At 42.0% G+C, this 18,072-nt stretch overlaps 1 protein-coding gene across 1 annotated transcript; it reads right to left on the reverse strand.

The window, feature by feature from the left end:
• Positions 1-9,316: 9,316 nt before the first annotated feature.
• Positions 9,317-17,789, reverse strand: smad4a (SMAD family member 4a). Its single transcript, XM_080833878.1, has 11 exons — positions 17,696-17,789; positions 16,700-16,981; positions 16,211-16,385; positions 15,819-15,845; positions 15,251-15,463; positions 13,944-14,054; positions 12,917-12,967; positions 12,578-12,761; positions 12,188-12,356; positions 11,039-11,177; positions 9,317-9,781 (listed from the first exon to the last, which is right to left on the reverse strand). The coding sequence occupies exons 2-11, from the start codon at positions 16,937-16,939 to the stop codon at positions 9,570-9,572; spliced, it is 1,521 nt and encodes a 506-aa protein (XP_080690004.1). The 5' UTR covers positions 16,940-16,981; positions 17,696-17,789; the 3' UTR covers positions 9,317-9,569.
• Positions 17,790-18,072: the final 283 nt, after the last annotated feature.

An 18,072-nucleotide genomic window follows, 5' to 3' on the forward strand; every position in this document is an offset into this window, starting at 1 on the left:
TATGGGCATTGTTTTTTCTACCGGGTGTCTTATTCTGTGTGTTCAATATTGCTGTGTTGTGACTGCTGTAGATTTCTGTTGTATTCTTTTTTTCTTTCTTTTTCTTTCTTCGGATTGGACCAAATACAGAGGAAGTGATGCGATGTTGGAGATGAGGTTCTCTGAGAGGTTTTGTTGTTGTTGTGGTGGTGGTTGTTGTTGTTGTTCCTCCCGCGCCTGTGCCGTGCTGTAGAACCAAGCCGAATGTCAGGGACCTTGTGTACCTCGGGTTCATCCCAGTGCCTTAACCCAGCCACCGCACGCCGTTTCTGTCTGCCCAGTGATTGGGTGACCATCTCCACACTGGCACCAGCTGTTTGTCAGTGGAGAGGAGGGTTTTGGTGATTTGATTGAGTTTTTTGGGTTTCTTTATTTGTGTCAAATTGAGGGGAAAAAATATATTTTGAATGAGGTTTTGTTAATTAGTTACTCATAATTAGTTGTCTTATACTTGGCATTATTTTTTTTTTTGGTCATACTACTGCTTCTTAACTCTAACTTAACTCTAAGTCCACGTCTTGCCTCGTCTTTGAGTTGTGCAAGATGCCTGAGCCTGGCTGATTGTGTGTGTTTGTTCTATTGGGCTTGTACGTCTTTTTTGTCCTCTCCCTCAGTCCGTAGTGCCCTCTTGTGCCCCTACCTCATGCCAGTGGTGCCCTCCTCCCATCCCTCCATCTCTCATCCTCTTCTGTCAACCTAGCCCTTCGCTTTTTTCATGCTTAACAGTAAATATCTGTACAGAGGACCAAAAGTTGAGATTTTCTATGATATATAGCTATATAAATATATATAGATATTATATTCAGACAAATTCTACTGAAGACGCAACAGATGCATATTCTGTTACTTGTTTCTTTACCTTTTCTAATATGGCTAAACCGTTAACGTGCCGCAGGTGGCATTTATGTTTTTCTCCCCGCCCCCCCCCCCCCCACACACACACAGTTGAAGGAGACTGTCAGCTCAGAGTTAGCATCCAGCTAACACCTCCTAGCTTAAGTTAGCTGCTGACAGACCTTAAGATTCTGCGTCTGCCTTTGCTGTGATGGTCACTGGTGGCCAAGGGCAGCTGGGTTTATGACCCACCTCCCTCACTGAGCTCTTAAGATGTGATCTTAAGATCATGTGGCTATCAGTCTGGCGGGATTATGATTTACACTGTAACCTAGTTGTATACTTGACCTGTTCTTGACCTGTTGTTGTTGTTGTACACTTGACCTGTTCTTTGATAGCTGTTACACTATTAGAAAAAAAACACACACAACACACTTCTACATGGCATAAGATGATGAACTGGAAATACTCCTTACTACTGATCATTTTCCTAAATAGTTGTGTTTTAGTTTTTGTTTTCCTCAATCAGGAGAGCTGTCTGCACGAACGCCTTTGGTTCTGTGTCTTTTTGATTGATTGTTGTCCATACAGGAATGTTTTATTCACTTGAAATGTATATTTATGTTTATTGAGGGGAAAAAAAGACTACTGGTTTGAGATGATTTTCCTTTGTCATGATGAGACAAAGCCACCACCACCCTCCTTTGATTAATAACCCCTGCCCCAAGAGGAATCTTAAGGTATTTTTCGTTTGTTTGTTTGAGGCCACTCATTTGTGTTTGACACATGATTTTTATTTTTTTTTTGTCTGAAAAGTGGTGGTAATTGTGTGCGAGCACAATGTTTATGAAGATCTTTATGGAACGTGATGCTCCTCAATGCAGCTTTGAATTAACGACCAAATGGATCATCATCATCATCATCATAATGCCTTGCAAAGTAGGACTATTGTATTTATTGTCAAATTGAGGTGCAGTTTGTGAGTGTGTGTGCGTGTCTGTGTGTGTGTGTGTGTCTGTGTGTGTGTGTGTGTGTGTGTGTGTGTGTGTGTGTGTGTGTGTGTGTGAATAGTTTCACTTTCAGTAGGGGAAGCAAAAGCCCTGAAAAACTACTGAACTGTCCAGCCACTGTGCAGCGAAAGACAACCTGTCTGCTGTTCTCTTATGTTCACATGAAAATTACTGCTGTAAATTCTGGTGTCCAATTCTGGAAACGGCTCATAGAAACTGATTAGTTGGACATGAACCGATTTATGTATTGATTATGTGCATTAGACTCCTGAAAGTGCTTTTTTTTTTATTGGTATTGCATGCCTTTCTTTTTGTGCTGCTAGAAATCATGACTTTCCTTTTATTAGTCGTTTTTTTATTTGTTCTCTTCTTTTTCAAACATGTGCCAGACAGAGGAATATAAGTATAAAGTTGGCAGCCTCAGAAAAGCCTGACTCGGCTGCAAGAGTCTTAGTCTGAGTACTCTCTCATATACACTGGCTCCAAGTTCAATGTGAAGATGACCTCTCATAATTAGCATTTACAGAAATGGGATGTTGTGGAAAAAATTGGCCTGCTCTTTTTTTTGTGTGTGTTGTGGCACTTGTCTTGTAATGAACTACAATTTTAGCAGGCATGTTTTAATTTTAAATGTATCGATTATTTTCTCTATGTTTTAAGAAGAAAACACATACACACACACACAAACACTACATGTGGAAATCAATGCAATGCAATTTTTTCAACATCTCAGCAACATATCAAACCCCATTTAGCAAACTGCAACCCAAGAGCAGGGCCCTCCCATCGAGAGGCGCTGCCCCTCCTACCGTCAGTGGCAGGCAGCTCGAGGCGAGAGGAGACCCCAGTGCCTTTGATTCTCATCCTCACCTCCAGGACCAGAGAGAACTGCCTGCTGCCACAACCGCCACCTCTCAGCCCAGCCCAGCCCAGCCCAGCGACCTCCCAGGGACCTACAGCCTGCCTGGGGCTGGGAATAGGGACAGTGCCAGTACCAGGGCCTGGATCTGGGGGCACCACAGCCAGCCATGCCCCACAGTGTAGGTACATTCCCCCACCCAAACATGAGGTTCAGGTCTGCCTGCGAAACACCTCAAGCTCCTCAAGACTTGTAAGTAGTGGATGGCAGACGTGTATGTGGTTTATACCACAACCGTGGGGGAACGCCATTCCCCCCTCCACAGTGAAAAAAAGTGGAACATTCTGGACACTCATGATGATGGTGCAAACTGAACTGGGATATGCCAATAAGGCCACTGCACTATCGCCATCATGACCAGTTTTGATACCTTTTTTTGTTTGTTATTTTTTTTTCTTGTGTTTGTTTTTCTTCTTTCTCTCTTTATAATTTAATGGAAGTGGTATGCTTGCTTTGTCAAGTTTCTGTGTCCGGGAATATTTTTAAGTGCCATTTGACGGTTTACTTAGTGAGTGGTTGCCCGCGGTAGCGCATTCTAATGCAAGCACAAGCATTATGGCACTCTGGGAGGCCACTGTGAGGTCATCCCTCTCTCACTCCCAGGGTCAGTCTTAGTTGTAAATATAAAGATAAAAAAAAAAAAAGTGAAAGGTTATTTATTTACAGTCTCTTTCTTTAACTGTCATAATGACTGTTTAATTTTTTTTTTGAATGTTGGCAAGTGTAAATTGTGATTTTTTTTTTTTTTTTTTTTTTCTCTTCCTTCTGGTTTTTGGATGATGTATGGTATTTTGCATACATATGTTTTTTTTTTTTTTTTTTTTGTGCTGTTTCAAGTTACCTCTTAGTATATTATATCCTCTGAGAATTGGTAAGAGCTAACCAATATGTGTAGAGTGATTTGTATTGTGTATTTTACATAAAAGGATAACAAACTGGGGAACTTTTATATTTATAAAGGCATATATTAACATTTAGTGTGTCGTTATGAGGAAAATATAGGAAATATTAAAGACACATGTAGTTTGTTTTTCTGAATATTTCAGACTTGAGCTCAGGCTAGCTTATTAGTGTTGTTTTCTTAAAATCTGTGGCTTGTCTTTCAATTAATAAACATTTTTCTTGTTGAAAGTAGTCTGGAATGGAGATAACTGGTGTCCTTTCAAATGAAATGCCTCATCTCCACATGACACCACATATCTGAATACCCTCTCAAAAACAGGCAGGAGCACAAGCTATGCATTGCTACAAAATGATTGACCGCCGGCCGTTTGCAGTCCACCTGCAGTCACTCTGACAGGGCCAGTAAGCGTCTTTGCACTGCATCAAAATTTGAGTGACCTCTTCCGGTTCAGACAATTTATTGCTATACTTGAAACATTTGACACCACAGCCCAACCTCGTTTTCTTTTGGCTGGCAAGCCTGATGTTGCTGTAGACAGATGCTTTACGCATCAGGTGAAAGTGTCTTAACTGAAAAATGGTTTCAGTTGCCTTAAAATTGAAGTAATTAGTTGTACCAACCTTATGTTTCTACAGTTTTGTATGTGAAGAATTGACTTAATAGGGTCTTGAGTAACCAAACCTTCGATAACACTTCATGGTTCTAAGGCAGTGTTTTTTTAACTGGTTTTGTCCCAGGGACCACCATTCTTACTAGAAAGTAATTTGCGGACCACCGATGTGCCTGAATCTGCGTGCGTGTTTGTAACTGCCACCGCCACGCCCCCTCCCCCCGCAAAGATATGCTGCCTATAACACTTAATTAATTATGTGAAATTATCAGTGTGCATCTCTATCCGCCGCCACGCCCCCTGCACAGATATGTTGCCTATAACACGATATTTTCACAGCATTCAAGAGAAATCTGGAAATGTGTTATATCAAAGCGAATTTATAAAAATTAAAAAATGCAATGGTGAACTGATCAACATAGGCTCATGGTGCGGACCCCCTGCAATGCCGTCACAGACCACCAGGGGGCCACGAACCACCGGTTGAAAAACCCTGTTCTAATGCACAATAGGAAAGTGCCAATATGTGCACAGTTCACAACTAAACATTGCAATGGTGCTTAATCGAGATTTTCTATTAACCTTTAGGTATTTGTACTAAAAAAAGTACCACACCCCCACTTAGGTCAAAGAAATAACAAGCAGGAATATGTTCCTCTTTATATTGACATCCTTTCAAATAGTTTTCCCTGCAGATTTATTTTCTGACACTTTGCAAACTTTAATTTACTCTGGAAAAGCTTTGGCATTGCATATCAAGACCGTTATTCTTGAAGGGTACAATGGGCCTTGGAGTCTAGGCCCCTAGGATCACTTCTGAGGCACATCTCTCCATTTCTTTTTAAAATGAAGAAAAACATTCTCCTCTAGGTCACTTAGGGCTCATCACTCCATCAGAGCTTCCTTCTTCTCCTGGGAGAGAAGCATAAGCTGAGAGTTTGTTTGAAAAGCTACTCGTGATGAGGATGTTTTCTTGGTCTTGTAAACAAACAGTAAACAAACAGTAAACAAACAGTTTATCATGTTTTTGCCCACTCCAGTGTTTGGGTCGTCTTACACGGTTTGGGTTTACGTGATTAGTTCAGTTGAAGTAGAGGAGGGCTGGAGATGATGCTGGGCTGCCAGCGGATGCCTTGCTCTCATCCTATTCTGAGTGGGTCGGGCTACATACCCTTTGAATTTTTTTTGAAAAAGCAGGAAAAAGAAAGAGGATACATCAAACGAAATAGTGGCACAACATACTGCACTTATGCTATTAAGGCGTCGTTAGGATGACTATTTGAGGAGAACATTTCCTCTCTACCCCTCTCTGTATCTGTGGAAAATAACAGATAACCCTGGCAACGCAGTAAAGGTACCGCACAGACCAGCAGAAGTATCAGATGTGATATTCTAGGGGTGCAATGCTGGTTTTGTGCTAGAAGACCATGCCTCTGAGCAGCACGAAACCAGTTCACACATTCACAACACAAAAATGAATGCCAATCAAAACAGCATATACAAAGTCAGAGAAGTACATGCTGATATGTTGCCCCGCTTCACATAAACCACAGTCTCCGTTCTGACCATTGTTTTTTTCAAAGCACAACATATCCTCATTCTGATTCATGTCTCTTAGTTAAAAAACTACCATGGCTCCGCCGGAGTGGACCTATCACACAAACTCAGTTTTCATTCTGAAAGTTGAATGGTCTTCCTAGAAAGATTTTCTAACAGTTACAGTTACCACAGTAACAAAGCAATAAAACAAATCTAACAGATTTTAAATGATGATGATCAAACTCCAGTGCTTAGACAGTAAAGCAGAGATTCAATTTGGGACTAGAAATGTAAACAGTAAGGGTTTAATCCATGGACTAACTGTAGGTGATGTACAGTCCTGCTCACCATTATTGGCACCCCTAGTGAATATGAGCAAACAGGCTATGAAAAAATATGTCTGCTGTTTATCCTCTTGGTCTTCCACTCACAATATTCATAAAAATCTTACCTTTTCATCGAGGTAAAATAATTGAAAGAATTTTTTTTTTTCGACATTAAATAAATATTATTCTCCAAAACATGTGTGCTACAGATATTGGCACCCCTTAAATAAATGTTTTGTGCAGCCTCCCTTTGCCAAGATAACAGCTCTGGGTCTTCTTCTTTAATGCGTGATGAGGATGGTGATCACATGGCACGGGATCTGAGATCATTCCTACATAGTGTCTCTCCAGATCCTTCAGATTCTGAGGTCAACGCTTGTAGACTCGGCTTCAGTTCCCACAGTTTTTCTATGGGGTTTAGGTCTGGGGACTGTGATGGCCATGGCAAAACCTTTCTTCTGAGGTCGGTGAACCATTTTTGTGTTGATTTTGAGGTATGCTTCAGATCATTGTCCTACTGGAAGGTCCAACTACGGCCCATTTTAAGCTTACTGGAGGGGGCTGTTAGGTTTTCATTTAATATTTGCTGGTATTTGATGGGAGTCCATGATACCATGTATCCTAACAAGATGTCCAGGGCCTTTGGAAGAAAACCAGCCCTACAACATCAAAGATCCGCCACCATACCTCACGGTGGGTATTAGGTGCTTTTCTGTATGGCTATCTTACTGTCTACGCCAAACCCACCTTTGTTGTTTGTTGCCGAAAAGCTTTATTTTGGTCTCATCTGACCATATAACTCGGGCCCATTGAAAGTCTGACTTACATTTGGCGAACTGTAGGCACTTTAGTTTGTTGTTGATTGACAGCAGAGGCTTTTTTCCGGCAACCCTCCAAAACAACCTGTGGTGATGTAGGTGGCATCTGATGGTATTTTTTAAGACTTTGTGACCCCAAGATTCAAATAATGTCTGCAATTCTCCAGCTGTGATCCTTGGAGATTATTTTGCCAGTCGAATCATCCTCCTTAGATTTCAATTACGGAATAAGATTTTTCTAGGGGTGTCACATGTTGTGGGGAAAAATATTTATTTAATGTCAACAGTTTTTTTTCTTTCAATAATTTTACTTTAATGAAAAGGTAAGATTTTTGTGAATATTTTGAGTGGACGACCAAGAGGATAAACAGCAGACATATTTTCTCATAGCCTGTTTGCTCATATTCACTAGGGGTGCCAATAATGGTGAGCAGGACTGTAGGTGATATTCCATCCGCTTATTTGGTCACTTGAACCAGAAGAAATCCAGAAGGGTATAATTAAGGAGATATGGTTTAAAACAGGGGTCTTCAACAGGGGGTCCGCGACCCCCAGGGGGTCCGCGGAGGTACTGCAGGGGGGTCGCGAAATCTTTGGTTGATAAGACAATTTTTTTTAATATTTCTAAAAAAAAATAAAAATAAAAAAAATTCAACCAATTTTTTCCCCCACAAATTTAAATGTCTTCCGAATCAGAATTGTATTTATTCCCTTTAAATTTACATTAACATAAATCCAACATATTGTAGCGAACGTATAAATTGATCGAGAAGACGTTATTTTTCAGTCCAATCGACACATTCAGCTACCCACAGGAGCTCTCTCAAGCTGGGCACCGCTTCACTCACAGCACCTTTCATGCAAATACGACAGCACAGGCACTAGCCAATCCGATCGTGTTTCTGCTCAAGTCTAAAGAGCGCGAAGATCAAAAATAAAAGATGGCGGACCAAACTCCATAGCTGGTCTTGTTTGTACCTATAAATTGTTAGTTTGACATTTTTTTGCTTAGATTTCAAAAAATAAATTAAGAGAAATAGACACTGTACATTGTACAAGGTCAAAAAACTTTAATTATAGCTGAAAAATAAGTCTGAGAACGGATTTGCGAGGTGTATGAGCCCCCTAGCTAATGTTAGCATGCTACTACCTACAATCTTAACAACTTGCTAGCGGTGTGATTGTACCTTTCATGTTGTTAAATGTTAAATTAAATTCAATGTTAAAAAATGTTAAGTTAAATTCGTTGTTCAAAAATGTTAGGTTAAATTCTATGTTAAAAAATAAAAATGTTAATGAATATATTAACCTTTGTATTATTTGAATAGCTTAGTATTGAATACACAATAACAGGGTAGCTATGTTTATTTGGCACTAGGCCCAGTATATTATAAACAAAATTTTATGCAATTTATAAAGTAGGGGGTCCCTGCTCATCTCGTCATCAGTTTGGGGGTCCCTGGCCTGAAAAACGTTGAAGACCCCTGGTTTAAAACATGACAACAGCTATTTTGGGGTTTTCTTTTCTTTGAAAGTAAACACCATATTTTCAACAGCTTATTGTCAAAAGCCCAAAATGTCTGAACGAGCTTTACAAGAAAACATTCTCCCCAGCAGCGAAGACCTTTGGGCTTCAGATTAGGAGAGGCATGGCATGTCTTTATTAGAAGACTATTTACAAGCCAGAGTTGATATTGGAGAGAAATGCAATACAAAGGGTAAAGTGCTATTACAAAGCTACCAAGTAACCATCTAAAAAAAATAAAAAAAATGATAGAAAGTCAAATGTTCAAATCTGATCAGTGTCCTCTTCAGTCCCTGCATCAACGTAATCACCACCCGGTCTGAGAATCCAGCATGCTAAACAGGTGATTTCTGCTGAGCATATTTGCTGGCTGAAAACACATGATCTTACAAAAAAAAAAAAAACTGTGTATAAAATAAACACATCTGGCCTGGGATCTTTAGTGGGAAAAGAGTCCTCCCAGAGCATGTCCTTATTTTGGCACACACACACACACACGCACGCAGAGATACACACGCACACAGATACACAGGCACACAGGCACACACTCACACACTCACACCTCTGATCTATGTCATAATGCTGATACACAGGCAGAAGTTACATCCAAACATCCAATTCCTGCAAACAAGATATAAAAAGAATTCCATGCAATTCAAAGCCGTCTCCGTCATGTAAAACCTAATAGGTGCTTTCTGTGTTAAAGATGCACAAAATGGAGGCCTGATCATGATTAGATTCTCCATGGCTGGCTTCTTATATAAAAAAAAAAAAAAATTTAACTAAAAAAAAAATCAGAAAATACTTTTGATTGCATACTCTGGGTACCCTCTCCCAAATGAGACCAAGTGTTCTGAATGAGGGCGTGTCTTCTAGTTCACTCACAGTGTGGTTTGGTCTTCCCTTTATGTTTTAAGGTGTTGTTCATCCGCTAACTCGACACGGCTGGAGGTTATCCCACAGCTTTAAGGGCCAGTCTCAGGGGGAGCTGAGGAGTTAGTCGAGAGCCTGATTGGGTGGTGCGGAGGGGGAGTTGGGGGGGCCGTCAGTCCAGAGGCTGGGGGTCGGCAACAGGCATGGTGTGGAGCACCTCGTCCAGCAGCTGCAGCGCGCGGTGCAGGTGGATCTCCACCCAGCAGGGAGTCTCCTTGATGCTCTGGCGGGGGTAGTCGGGGCCCCAGCCCTTCACAAAGCTCATGCGGAGGATGCACAGGCGCCGCAGGTCGTCCACGCCGATGCCCGCCGCAGCAGACAGACCTGAACAAATCACACACACACACAATGCATGAACACCTGAACACCTGATGACTTACACTTCCATGACCTCAAGCTGACTGACACGTCATATACTCAGAAAGAGGCACGTTAACATAGCCTGTATACTCTATGCAAGCATTATCTACAGCTTAGTATATACCCCACCACCATCCATGACTATATACTTATAAATGAAACCGTAAACACTGACTTCAGTGTTTAATTCCATATGATAGCATGCCGTGAGTGATTTCTTTTATTGTCATTGCTATTTAGCGCATGCAGTTCAGTTTAAGACTGTGACCAGTTCACACTGGAATCTGAGATTGGCCACATTTGAAAAATAATGTGAATAGCCAAACAACAACAAAAAAATCAGAACTGAGAAATACATCCAAATTAAGGCTGGCAGTGTGAACGTAGCCCAAGAAAAGGATGACACAACACGGGAATGGGATTGGAGTATTTTTGGTGGGGTGTAATGGGACAAAAGTGAAAATCCGCTCCCAAGTATGTTTTGCTGTCTGCTCAGTGACACGGACAATAGGATTTGCACTCTCCATTGATTTAACAATGAGTCCCACTTTACTGTGGGGTGGTCCACTCTTTTAACAACTCTTTTTTCCCCTTTTCTTCCAGCTGATTTTTTCAGGACACACAAAGACACACCTTTAAAGTTCTGAAAATAGCTTGTTTCACTTATTATGCTTTCAGAATGCAAATTTTTCAAAAAAGGAGACACTTCTATTCTCACGGCTGTGACAAGAGCTGCTCTACTCTGGCAGACAGCATGGGGTACAAAGAAGACACAACACAATACACAGGAGGAGGGGAGAAACAGGCTCTATAGGCATTGTTCAGTTTTGGTGCGGGGGGAGGGGGAGTTATTCTTAAGGCATGACCAAAACAAAACAAAATAAATAAACTGTTTTGTTTGTTATGATCATAATTTCTTACATTACATTTTACTATGCTAAACATTTCCAGACAACAAAAACTAATACACATGATGACGCTTATATACACGTAGACACGCATGAGATTGACTACAGCAATAGGTCATGGTAATAGGCCATCGAAATATATTTCTATACCATTCACCATTTCACGCAATAATCTGAATTAGGATAACATAAGTTACTTTACATTTGAAGGTCATTTATCATTTGTTTTGACAGCCAATGATGTGTTTGTTTGTGTTTTGTCTGTTTTCCCCTGCAGAGAGGGACGTGTGCGGGCCGCCGGGTGGGTACTCACTGATGGCAGGAGCGATGCCCCCCATGGAGCCTGGGCCGGGGATGTTCCCTGCCACGGCCGCCGCCTGTGCCGCTGTGGCCGCCTGTGCCGTGGCTGCCTGCTGCTGCATCTGCCTGTGGCACTGCCGCAGGTCAAACACCTATCAGAGCACAGCACAGGAGAGGGAAACAATCAGCACCACGCGGGGAGAGGGAGAGAGAGAGACACACAGAGAGAGAGAGACAGAGAATGAGCGGCATGAGATAGAGATTGAGCGGCATGAGAGGGTGAACAGACTGAGAAGAGGGAATGAGAATAGTGAAAGAGAGAGTGAGAGAGAGAGAGAGAGAGAGAGAGAGAGAGAGAGATGAACCCACTGAGGCCACATGAAAGTCAAAGAGAGAGAGAAAAGGAGGCCTGCTGCTGCTGCACTTGAAAAACGGACCCCTCAACAGCTGGATGGAGAAGTGGAACCATAGTGGTGATAATAATCCCCCTCATCTTAAGGACAGGAAATAGTTCAGGTGGGTCATATGTACTCCAGCTTAAAAGGACACGGTACCCTCCCTGACCACTTTGCTTCCTCAATAAGCATTAGTCATTTTCATCTTTTTTTCGTCTTCCTGTCTGAGGGACTTCCTTTCTTCTTCGTTTTTTTACACAGCTCTCACTTCACATTATAAATATGGCATTGGCTCGTTTTGCACAATTGGTCCATTTGCTGACAATTGCTGAAGATTTCCTTCCTACCCAGGACCTTGTACTAGGGTAATATTCAGATTGACCCCACACAAAACCCGTACAATACAATCAGCTTGGGCAACATCCGGAAAATAACCTGAGTTCAGCTCAAATGTATGAAAGGCTGTCAGACGAAGAGGCATTCAAGGGGAAAAAAGGAAGGAAGGGCAGATAGATATAGGATAAGAAAAGAGTAAGAGTGAGCTAGTGAGGAGAGAAAAAAAGGGACAGTGGTACAAAGAAAGCAGACAAGAGAGGGAATTGGACAAAGCACACTGGGAGGGCATCGACACAGAGGGCACCAAAGATGGCACCAAAGACGGCACCAAAGACGGCACCAAAGACGGCACCAAAGACGGCACCAAATCTAGAGCAGAGCTAGAAGAACTGGGAGGACCAGACCTATGCAGTGGAAGGGAAGAGTCTCACCTTGATGTAGGCGCTGGGGTAGATCTTGTGCACGGCGTCCCCCGGCGCCCGCCCGGCCTCCCTGTCCAAGTAGTAGCTCTGCACGAAGACGGCGTGGTCGCTGAGGCAACGCACCCACACGTCGCCTTCCCCTTTGCACTCCAGCTGCACGCCCTTCCCAATGTGCAGCCTAGACAAGATACAATACTCAGCAACCCATAATAATAATAATACTAAAACTTTATTTATATAGCACCTTTCATGCAAAAGAATGCAGCTCAAAGTGCTTTACAGCAAAAACATAACGTGCACAAAGAAATAACATGCACATAAAAATGGACACTATATAACCAGTATGGTATGGGGGGTGTTGCAACCTTAGGTGCTCCTCTTTGCCAAGAGGCTCCTTACCGTGCCCTTTCGATGGCCTCTGTCCGGTGGACGTTGCTCAGCTGGCCCAGGCAGAAGCGGTCTCCTCCCGAGGGGTCGACATACCCATCCACCGTCACCACGTGGCAGTTAGAGAGCACCTTAAACGTCTCCCCCACCTGGACGTCCATCTCAAAGTATGCGATGGAACACCAGTAGTCCGGAGCTGAAGATGAAAGGATGGAGAATAATGAAAGGCAGAGGAAGACATGACAGACATGAAAGACAAACAGAGACATATTAGATGAAGAAAATGCAACAGTTTAGGAATGGAAACAACAAAGAAAATGTTTAGCCGGATTTAGCAGGGTCGCAAATCACCTGGATGGTTGGATATTGGAAGGTGGAATGCAACGTCGATGGGAACCGGCCCTACAGTGAAAAAAAAAAAACTTTCAGCACACCATAATATAAGACTCTGTGTGTGTGTGTGTGTGTGTGTGTGTGTGTGTGTGTGTGTGTGTGTGTGTGTGTGTGTGTGTGTGTGTGTGTGTGTGTGTGTTCACAAACTGATAGATGTAAGAACTTTTGATTGGCACCATGATCAGTGTCGAGTGGGGTTTTGTTTATCTAAGCTTTTTTCAAAACTGTTAGCAGCAAGGAGGCACAGCTGATTGTGACATGGGACTTATCCACTTCATCAGATTTGCAGATGGTATAATGCCAAAACAACCTAATCTGAAGTGAACTGAGAGTGAATATTTTGTTGGCCTGATTTTCTCAGTTTTTTTCTCCCAGCAGGAGTATTTTCGAGGACAACAGATGTGCAGCAGGTATGGCTTCGCAAATTAAATCCCCTATACCAGCTCAGCTAGTGATACAACTGACATACTGTAACTCCATGCAGAAACTGCTCATATTATGCACAAATATTAAATATGTTTTTGTTGTTAGACCATTTAATTTATTCATTGCTTTTGAGTTGTAAAGAGGATTTCAAGAAATTAACAAAAAATGCTTTTGAAACAAAACGCCTACCCTGCCTTTAAGAAGGGTCAATGCAGTACTTGTAAATCAAAGAGGCCATACAAAGTAATAGAATATTGCATACCATCTAATCAACGGTGTACTCATTTTTTTTTCAAACCTCAATCCAAGCGAAGCTACCACTACTTTAAGTGTTTTTATTAACCTATCGTATATTAAATTAATATGTTCAATATATTTAAATTGTCATCTTTTTATCAATGAATTGTGAAATGCATCTTGAAAAATAGAAATATATTCATTATTAATTAAACACAAGATATGTTAATAATAACACTTAAAGTAAAGTAAAGATTATTTCTGTCTAAGGGGATGTACTCATGTATGCTGTATACTGCATGCAGAGAGAAGCTCCACTCACAGTATTGTCCTGGGTGAGGCATGGGAGGGTGGTGCTGCACGTGGCCGTTCTGGGGATGTGGCATGGTGGGACCGCTGAAGCTGCTGTTCCTGCTCCAGGTGGAGGTGCCGTCTATCAAAAGAGTCACATTAGCAGGGATACACCACATATACAGCACAACTGATTCAGAAGTTGGTCCAGGTGGAGGTGCCGTCTATCAACAGTCACTTTAGCAGGGATACACCACATATACAGCACAACTGATTAAGAAGCTGCTCCAGGTGTAGGTGCCGTCTATCAACAGAGTTACATTAGCAGAGCTAGCGTACCTATGTCAGTTTATCGGGCAGTGTCAAACATCAGCCATTCTGTTAAACAATCAAAATGCTTAGTTTAAAAATGGATTAACAATCTATAACTTCAGTTATAATAATGGATTCACATTTGCCGATAACACACGCCGTCCGATAATTAACACTGTTACGATACACCACATATTACCAATCTGCCAATCTTATACCTATCTGCCCCGCTGACAGACCTATACTCTTTACAGTCTTACTACAGCACAACTGATTAAGATGTGAAACCCACTGGGCAGACATCTGGATATCTGCACATCCGAGCCAGATGTCAGATAAGGGTTGCAAAACCTCTTGGTATTAAAAGGCCTTCACTGCAGCACCATTGCAGTCATTACAGTAGAACGAATGAATAAGATCTGGGACATGTGATGTGAGTGATGCTGCTGGCATGCACTGATTAAGCTACTTGCCGAAAGTCTTATTTTCTGTTTTAATTGTGTTTTTATTCATTTAGTGTCACTAGCTGTAAACCTCTGAATGGGGGGTGGGGGGGGGGGGGGGGTGCAGTTTCTGTGAGTAATTCACGGAGATTTACAGCTGTGAAATGTCCTTTATAAATCACATGCCCAAATAAAGGGCAGAACTAGCCCTCTTTCCAGGAATGCCATAAAATGTCAGCCGTAATGAGCTGATTCCATCTCTACATGTACCTCCACACATTCATTGTTCTAGTTTGAATTACTCGCAAAGTCGTTACTGTGTAGACATGAAATGAAAGCACAGACCTTATGCTTCAATTCCACTAGGGTTGTAAGAGTTCAACAACATTTCCACCATCTTATCTAGAAGTAAGTCATATCCAATGTGAACGCTTTTACACATTACTGGTAGAGGAGTATGGAGATGCTCTGTCGTTACATGTACTCGGCCTTGAGGAGTTTCAAACACATTCCTTGCAAATGCCTAAGTTTCTGTTTGCTTCCATGACGAAACACTTCCACTGACGCGACCTGATTGGCTTACTTGTGGAGCCTGCAGACATGCTGGAGAAGGCACTGGACGTGGTGGCTGAGCTGGAGGCCTCAGTGGGTGGCAGGAGAGCCGGCGTGCCGAAGGCTTCCTGTGCCAGAGATCGGGACGGGGGGTGCTGGATGGTTTGGAGGTGGCTCTCAGCGCTGGGGAGGGACGACGGCCCTTCGTAGTCATACTCATCCTTCACCATAAACCCAGAGGGACCTGAGCAGTAAGAAGGTGAATAAAGTGTCAGAATACATGGGTCATTGAGGCCACTCAGCTAGTGCCATTCACATTTACACTGATACAAGTAGATATGATACAGGAAACAAAGCATTGTTTTGTCAGCCAGACACCAAATGTTCAACCATTTAAAAGGTGGAGTTTTTACTGTTTTTTTTTTCTGAAAGTAATACATTTTCGGCAATTTTTTTAAAATAATAGACCTACAATAATTATGAAACTATGAATAAAGGGTGAAAAGATAATGCTCTCCTATTCCTGTGCAATTTAGCTTGAATGTGTTTTAATACATTTGTTTTACAGGGCCTAAAAGATGAATGTTCTGTTCACTCACCGGAATTCAGAGTCAATACTGAGATATCTGCAATCATGGGTAGAGCAAATTAGTTAGTGTTCTGAAGAAATTAAAAAGTTAACTTCTTTGTTTTTACACTTCACAATAAAAAATAAAAAATACAAACTACTGCATGGTCAGTTTTGTACATGCGCAGTCAATAGACATGAAGGTTTAGCCTCGCCACCATGCGGAGACCGTACGCAGACCATGTCCGCAGCTGTATACCAAATGCTTCACTCCCCAATTTCAGTGAGGTGGTCTCAGGGATCACAGTTTTCCCCTTCATACGTGCTATAGCATATACTGCATTGATAGTCAATAGTCAAATATTACAAGCTTTCTAATTTAGCACTGCTGACTACAACTTGAGATGCAGCATCATTACTCACCGATTCCTGCAGACACCACCCTCTCATAGTGATATGGGTTCACGCACACATTGTCTGTCTTCAAGTCAAATGCATACTGACAATACTTGACTTGCTTCAGCTCGTTCTTGTGGAGATCTGGCCAGCGCCAGAGGCGGGCGTAAATCACATGCGGGAAACCTTTCCTACCAGCCACCTGCCAGTACAATCAAGAAAGTGCATCAGAAGGCTTATGTGTTGTGGCCTTGAGACAATGATATTGTTCTGACACTTTATAAATAAATTGTAAATTAATTTAATTTAATTTAATCTAATTTAGTTCAAACTTAAGTTAAAAGATCAGACACAAAGTGAAAGCCCAAATCATTCAGTCATTGACTAGAGACTTAATTGCCTAGACATGTCTTAAGAACCTTCTTGGTACAAATAACACAACAGGGATATTTACATCAATGCAAAAGTGCCTCGGTGCTAAGAGGCATGTTTTCACCTCAATACAACATGTCTTACCTGAAGTCGGCCGTCTAGGGTGCGTTGTATAGTAACGCACTTAGTGGGATGCGCTCCGTTGGTGGTGATGGCCGTGATGAGAGCGTCCAACTCATCTTTCTTCTCCTTGAGCTTCTTTACAAGACTCTCGATCGCTCTCTTAGAGAAGGCCTCGCTCTCAGCGCCTTGTCTGTGACACATCAAACTGTGCACGATGCTAAGGCAGGCATCGTTGCTCGTGGGGGTGTTCGTGATGGACATCTTCCGATCTCAGCTCAGTTTCTGACTAATATTAAGGCGTGTCTGTTTAAATCGTACGAGATGAAAAAATACAGTTGCATGACCGTCTTGTATTTAATTACTGGTGTGCTGTATACATCCTCTTACGGTCTACATACATTACATATTATTTACTCGTGAACCATGGCCAGCGTGGTAGAGAACAGCCGATACACCACTTCCAAACACAGGAAGAACCACTCTACCCAAACTTAGTTCACGTTCACGACAACGTTAATAACAGTAGGTGATCATCTACTTCTGTGGTATTACTGACATAACCGTGCTGTAACAAATAATAATACGATCATTATTTGTAGCTGAGGACTGATGGGGCTAGCCTAGCTTGCTAGCTGGAAGTAACTGGAAAGGGGACAGATGGCTTGGTCGCTCATTCCAGTGAGAAACAAACAGATTGACTTCTGTATCTACTTAGGGTTGCAGTAATCAAAACATGTAACTACGTTTTCACTTACGTAACGTTACATCAATACAAACCATACCCCTGTACAACTACTACAAAGGTAGCAACGCCTTGTAGTGTTTGGGTAAGTTAGCTAGTTCGCTAGCTATCGTTAGTTCAAGCAATAGGACGAAAACAAAGTTGTTTGCCTGTATAGCTAAGGGTGCTATCGCTACTTGTCGATTTCCTCACAACGGTTTTATTTCAGGCAAAACACTATTACGCAAGCGCAAGCACACATATGACATGCAAGTTACATAAAATACGAACTCTACCTTAAAGTATGTGGCGCTATGAAAAACTTCTTCCTTCAAATGATATAGCTAGCTTGGCTTGGTCTACTGTCAGCGCGCGCTCCTTTCATCCGTGCATGTTCTCATTCACAGTAGTAGCAGAGCCCGTCTCTGGTAGTAGCCTTCGAGTTCCAAAGATTGCAAGACATTATTCTTCGCCTTGTTGTGGCGACAAACTTGTCTACATATATCGTTATCTGTTTACATTAGAAAATGCAACCATAATGAGCATGTAGGCAACTTTTAGCTACAGAACAATAAACAACTTGGGCTCAGCCTGTACGAAGGGATGGACCATCTCGGGTCCAGCAACTACTGCGAGAATATGGCGGATTGCGCATGCGCTAGGCATTACCCAT

Source organism: Sprattus sprattus (assembly GCF_963457725.1).
Source record: "Sprattus sprattus genome assembly, chromosome: 3".
NCBI classification, from domain to species: domain Eukaryota; kingdom Metazoa; phylum Chordata; class Actinopteri; order Clupeiformes; family Clupeidae; genus Sprattus; species Sprattus sprattus.

Bases quoted from the DNA above. Each gene is read 5' to 3' on its own strand.
- smad4a (XM_080833878.1), bottom strand. From the start codon at position 16,939: ATGTCCATCACGAACACCCCCACGAGCAACGATGCCTGCCTTAGCATC. The intron at 12,968-13,943 runs GTGAGTGGAGCT...TTTTCACTGTAG, and splicing joins GCCTCACCCAGGACAATACT to GGCCGGTTCCCATCGACGTT. The intron at 11,178-12,187 runs GTGAGACTCTTC...GTGCTCTGATAG, and splicing joins ACCCCAGCGCCTACATCAAG to GTGTTTGACCTGCGGCAGTG.